This window comes from Xiphophorus hellerii, chromosome 16 (genome assembly GCF_003331165.1).
Source record: "Xiphophorus hellerii strain 12219 chromosome 16, Xiphophorus_hellerii-4.1, whole genome shotgun sequence".
In the NCBI taxonomy this organism is placed as follows: Eukaryota; Metazoa; Chordata; class Actinopteri; order Cyprinodontiformes; family Poeciliidae; genus Xiphophorus; species Xiphophorus hellerii.
Window position 1 is genome coordinate 1,377,181 of NC_045687.1, and position 6,000 is coordinate 1,383,180.

A 6,000-nucleotide genomic window follows, 5' to 3' on the forward strand; every position below is an offset into this window, starting at 1 on the left:
CCAGTCATTTCTCAGCATTAGCATCTGGTGAAGCGAAGGAGAGTAAATTTATCTCAACAACAGCCTGGTATGAAGATATAATGATCATTCCTGCCATGTTCTGATGCCGAGCTGCTGAGAAAAGAGTCCAGGCAGCTTCAATTTAAACCTGAACCCGGTGACCTGAGGAGGAGACGGTGATGAAGGGCGATGAAGGTTACCTCCTCTGACCTCGGCGGCATGTCAGTCAGCGCCTCCTGAGCTGCTTTCCCTGCAGGAACCAACAAAGAACCCAAAAATGTTACTCAAGTAAGAGTGACAAGTAGTCATTCAAGAAATTACTCAAGACAGAATAAAAAAGTATTTGGTAAAAAGTCGACTCAAGAACTGAGTAACCGATCAAATGTCAATCATTTAATGTTTAAAAACTACATTACCAGACGGACCAAAATATAAAGTTAAGTGTAAATTTTGGTAATTTAAAAATCAAAATGACAATAATTCTTATAAATAACCAAAAAATAACAAAATCAGACCAAATAAAATTGTTTTTCAAAATAAATGTATAAACCTTTAACAAAAACTGCAGGTGTATGTCTGATGAATCTTTTTGTTAAAACATGTTTATTTTTCCTTCAGTGGGTAGAAAATCCAGAAATTTTACTCAAGTAAGAGTAGAGATACTTCATAATAAAATTACTCAAGTAAACATAAAAAGTATAGTGTAGTAAAAATACTCCTGAAAGTAATTTATTTCTAAAAAGTGACTCAAGTAAATGTAACTAGTTACTACCCAACTCTGCCAACAAGAAAGAGAACACAGAGAACATCAGAGCGTCGGACTCTAGAAAACTTCTGCCCCAAATTTTCACAGCAAAGATGAACCGAACCCTGAAACTTGTTCTCAGTTTGACCTTTGCAACTATTCCTGAAACGGAAATAAAGACATGAGAAGGAAAGAGAAGCAAAGTCCTGCAGCCGTTTGATGTGGGATTCACGTCTCCTCTGATCACCGTTCTCTAAGCTTTGCTCTGATAATGTGTCAGAGAGGATTCTAGTTCAGGATAAAAACAGGATTTAAGAGTTTTGTTTCCCCAGATAAATTCTGTCTTTGTTTTGTTTTTTCGTCTTTCTCTCTCTGGAAGAGACATTAAAGACGAACACGCAGCTGCATGAGCAGAACTCTGGAAAATACTCTCTGTTGGTGATTCTGTCAATAATCAGTAACGATTAATTTGATTAATAGTTTCAGCCCTGTGGATAACAGCTCTGTCGAGTATCCTGGCATAAACCCAAACTGTTTTGGGTGAAAATTCTTATAAGGAAAATGAGAAAGCTGCTCCACTTCTGACTTTTTAATGACTTCAGATATATATCCTTCTTTCAGCCAGCTGACCAATAGTGTGTAGCAACTAGTGGGGGAGGAGCAGCGTTACACTCCAGACAACCAAAAAAAAGCTCAGGTGGTTCAGGTATTCCTCTGTTAAAAGCTCTTTAAACCTGTTCAGTCCTTCCTGGTCTTTATGAACCAGAGGTTCTTCTCACCGTTCTTCATCTGATATTCAATGGCTGCTTTGAGGTTGAAGGCTTCGATCAGAGCCGACTGATGCAGGACCAGAGTGTTTCCCACGCTGTGAACGTCAAAGCCTTCCGTTTTCACCCCGACGTCCAGCTCTGCCGCACAAACAAATCACAAACGAGTCACGAGCTGAAGAGGTTTACAGAGAAAAGCAGAAAGTAATTCACCTGGATGTTCTCTCATTCCTCGGTCTATGATCTCTGTGATGTATTTGACAGCCTGCGGATAGTTCTTCATGCTGTAGTAGGTCAGGGCGATGTTGTAGGACAACGCTGGCACAAAAAACACATGAACAAAGAAAAACAGGAGATTTATGGTCATTATGAACGGACTTCTGCAGACAGAGGTCCATTTTTTGTGTGGTCGTTCAAACTACTACATAAATGCAAACGCACTCAGACTTCTGTGTGAACGCTTTACGACCCCAAAGCGACCCGGATGTGCAGAAGAAGAACGCTGACATCACTCAGCAGCGCTCTGTTTAGAGCAGTAAAAATGGCCGCCACCGTCTATGGATCAATTTAAAGTGACAGAAGCCGATTTTAACGTCACAAAATCATAACAAGACTAAGGAAACTGATAAAAATAAAGCCCAGCTAACGGCATCGACCTTCAGTGGAGCATCGACTTCTATGGAGAAATCTGATTGGATGTGGAGTCAGAGCTCAGAGTGGTGCGTTCACTGGCTGCTTTCATTAGTTCATTACTATCATTTTCATCCACTGTTTATGTTCAGATTTACCATCTGGATTCTCCTGATGCAGAAATATGACGCATGTCTCCCATCAGTGACGTGAAAGTCGGGTAAAATGCAACATGATAAGACGCTTTGAAAACGATCAGATTCGATTTAGTTCCACATTTTTAAGTGGAACAGATTGGATATTTTTGTGGCTGAAAAAGTCGGATTTGGGTCGCATTCGCTGAATTAACCTAACAAAGTTTGTTTTGGAGACCAATCAGATCCTGTGAATGACAAAAGTGACAATAAAAAGTAAAGAAAACCACAGAGATAAACAGGTTTCCTGCTTCCTGTGTGTTTGGCTGATCACCTGGGACATATCCCAACATCTGCATGGCTGTCATGAACTTCTTGCTGGCCTCCTCATACTTGCCGTCCTGATAGAGCAAGCAGCCCATGTTGTAGACGTAGTCCGGGTCGTCCTGCGGCAGCTGCTGCAGGAGCAACTATCAGCACAAAAAGACAGAGAGAGTCAGCGGAGAGAAAATCACTGAACAAAATGGCTGCTGATGGGAACGAGCTTCACCTTGGCACCAGAATAATCCTCCTCACAAAATTTGATACATGCCTGGAGCTTCACCATCTGGGATAGAAACAACAGGAATCAGAAACAGAAACAAATATAATGAAAAAACAGATAAAGTATAAATTAAAAAATATTTCAATTTATTAGAGCTGTTTTTATGGAGACCTTGGTGTCTGATTGGCTGCTTCTAACAGCAAGTCAACAACTTATTCCAGATTTGTAAATAATGAGTTTGATGGGTGAAGGTTAGACACTGTAAATTAATCCATGGTATGCTTCAGCACAGGAACATTAAATAATTTATTAAATCACAAAATAATTAGGTCTAGTTGTTTTTTTTATGAAATCACAACACATTTAATTATTTCTGTATTTATTTCCTGCTTTAAAAAAATTTATTACACATTTAAATCAATATTTTATAAGTTATGTATTTATTGTCTGCAACAAACCGACAGCCTGTGCAGGGTGACCCGCCTCTCGCCCGAAACGATGGATGGATGGATGGATGGATGGATGGATGGATGGATGGATATGTATTTATTGTAACTTGGCAGCCTTAATTTTCCATACTTCACTCATGAAACACAGAATAAATATTACAAAAATATGTCTTTTTCACTGTACTTTTTCCTCAATATTAAGGAATTATTGACTGAACACAAGCTCCTGTTTCTTGCTGTAATGTTACTTGTGAGATAGTTTTGCTTTATTTCAAATTTACTAAGAAACTAGACCAAAATTACTGAGAAAATATTTTTATTTTTGCAATTTTATTGTTAAATTACTGAATAAATAGTCATATAAGCTCAGCAACAAAGATATTGATTGTTTTTAATCTGTTATTTAGGTCATTTAACCATTTAGTGCTTTTATAACCTCTGATCATTCATGGAACTTCACTGAAAAGGACAGACATAAAGACACTTTCTATATTTTGGCAGGAAAACTTGAACACAATACTCTGGATGCTCTTCTTATCTCTTCTTTTATTACCGTTCTTAAAAATATTCTGTTTTTGTCTAAAGTCTCCGCCAGCAGCTCAGAGCTTTGCCTCGATTAAGCATCAGGATCGGATCAAACATGTGGCACCTTGGTGTGGCTGCTGGGGTTGTCCAGAACAAACGAGGCCTTGGTGGCCTCAGAGTAAGCTCCGGCTTTGTACAGCGACTGGGCGTAGTACAGCTTGTACTCCTCCACCTCCGGGTGCAGCTGGGTGAGCTGCTCGTAGCACTCTGCGGCGCTGCTGAAGTCCTGGATGTGGTAGTAGCAGAACCCCAGCAGGGACAGCGCCGCTCTGGACTGAGACACACAAACACACGGAGATACTTTTAACTTAAAAACAACAGAATGTAGGTTAAATAATCCTAAAACCCTGGATTAAGTTTTAGTTATTGGCACTGACTGGCAGACAGAAACTCACAGCTGGGTTATATTTGATCCAAATCAGAATTTCTTACATCACAGTAAAAATGTTAGGAACAAAGTGTTTTATCCTCTAAGTAATATTCCCAGAGTGTGACCCAGTTCCAATCCAGAGATACGTAAAATGTACAATCTGCCAAACTGATGAGTGTAATGTTTTGCTTTCTGCCCTCCTAAGAAGAGATTAGCTGCAGTTATTATAAAACTCAGCTGCAGAAACACTGAGCAGCTCCAGTCTGATCGGCCTTCAGGTCTGCTGTTGAAGTGAAAACTAAAACTAATTTTGAGGCGTCTTTTACTTTATTTAACCCACACCTTCGGATCCAACAACCTCTCCAAGGGTGAAACTTTTTCACTTCCAATACGATAAAACACCGATATTGCAGTTTTGAGCATTGACCAATACAAACATTAACCCGACATCAGCCCAGATAATTCATAGTTACTATTATGAGTTATTACTTATTTTGTAGTGTGGAATATTAGGAAAAGCTTGATCAAATGATACATAGAGATGATCTATTGGTTATTTTTGGATTAACTAATTAATAATTAGATAGCAAAAGGTTCTTCATAGTAGATTTTATTTTATTTTATAATTTTTTACAGAATTTCAACCATGTGAAGCTAAAACTTAACTGCCACTGGATAGAACAGATTAACAGACAAGAGTTTTTAATTTTAAATGCAATTTATTAAAAAATGATTAGGTTTATTTGATAGTGACAGGCACATGATAACATAAACAAACTGAATAAAACAGCGATTATAGACTTTAAATTAACAGTATAGTGGCTCAGTTTGCTTTTTCATCCCTGGATATTATGTTGGCAGCTTCTTTGGATCCCTCAGCCACTTACCTTGGTGTGTTTCTGAAGTTGGCCGTTAAGTATGTGAATTGCCTCCACATATTGTCCGTCTTTAATCTAAAACAGATCAAATAAGCAGAGATGTAATATCTATCAACACACTTTAACAAACTATTAAATTAATGAAAGAAAAACATCTTGTATTTGAACATACGGTGGGACATATTTATTTCAAATATGTATGCCGAATTACAGAGATGATAGTTATGATTGAAAAAAGCGTAACTACGTTGTGTTTCCCTTTTCAGTTACGGACGTACACTAAATTTAGAACAAATCTAAGCGGAGTTTGGCCTGGCTTTATCATTACTAATGTAGCCGTTGACCTGAGAAACTAAGTTCTATCCAAACAACGAGCTTCTCACCAGTGTGTAGATGGTCGCCGTGTACTCCCCATCTTTAATCGCTGTCATGGCTCCCAGAAAGAAGCTTTTTAGCAACACAAACTGCTCGTTTTTCTCCGTAAACTGTAGCTGTTTATCATAGCATGTATGCTAGCTCCTATAACGGAGACGAGACGGAATGCATAGGAGCTGTTACCTAGCAACGACGTAGACCGGAAAGAGGAGAGTTGGCAGGCGTCTTCGGCAACTAATAAAGTAAAATGATTTGTTTTGTTTGGTTTGTAAAGGATATTAAACTGCGTATTGTTTTACTCCTTCATAGTCCAGTGCTGCAGCATATTGAGAATGTATTTTTCTAGATTTTATTCATAAATTTGAGTAGGCGGGCCTAACACTGCTACAGAAAAAGTGATTGGTTTACAGTTAAACTGCTGTGCAGATTAACCAATCAGGTGCTACGTTCTTTTTCAACGGCCATAGCGACGGTGTAAGGTTTTTTTTTAGGATGGGTTGTAGCAGTGGAAAGGTAAAATAAT

At 38.5% G+C, this 6,000-nt stretch overlaps 1 protein-coding gene across 2 annotated transcripts in view; it reads right to left on the bottom strand.

The window, feature by feature from the left end:
- The window catches only part of ift70 (intraflagellar transport 70), a 13,456-nt gene extending 7,703 nt beyond the window's left edge, over positions 1 to 5,753 (bottom strand). Inside the window, exons 1-8 of one of the 2 annotated variants that reach the window (XM_032588172.1) lie at positions 5,486 to 5,753; positions 5,112 to 5,177; positions 3,919 to 4,128; positions 2,827 to 2,883; positions 2,611 to 2,746; positions 1,726 to 1,830; positions 1,525 to 1,653; positions 201 to 250 (exon numbers count right to left, since the gene is read on the bottom strand). In XM_032588172.1, coding sequence (XP_032444063.1) covers positions 201 to 250; positions 1,525 to 1,653; positions 1,726 to 1,830; positions 2,611 to 2,746; positions 2,827 to 2,883; positions 3,919 to 4,128; positions 5,112 to 5,177; positions 5,486 to 5,533 — 801 coding nt within the window. In that variant the 5' untranslated portion in view covers positions 5,534 to 5,753. The remainder of the gene's footprint in view (positions 1 to 200; positions 251 to 1,524; positions 1,654 to 1,725; positions 1,831 to 2,610; positions 2,747 to 2,826; positions 2,884 to 3,918; positions 4,129 to 5,111; positions 5,178 to 5,485) is intronic. The other variant, XM_032588173.1, reaches the window with a different exon arrangement.
- Positions 5,754 to 6,000: the final 247 nt, after the last annotated feature.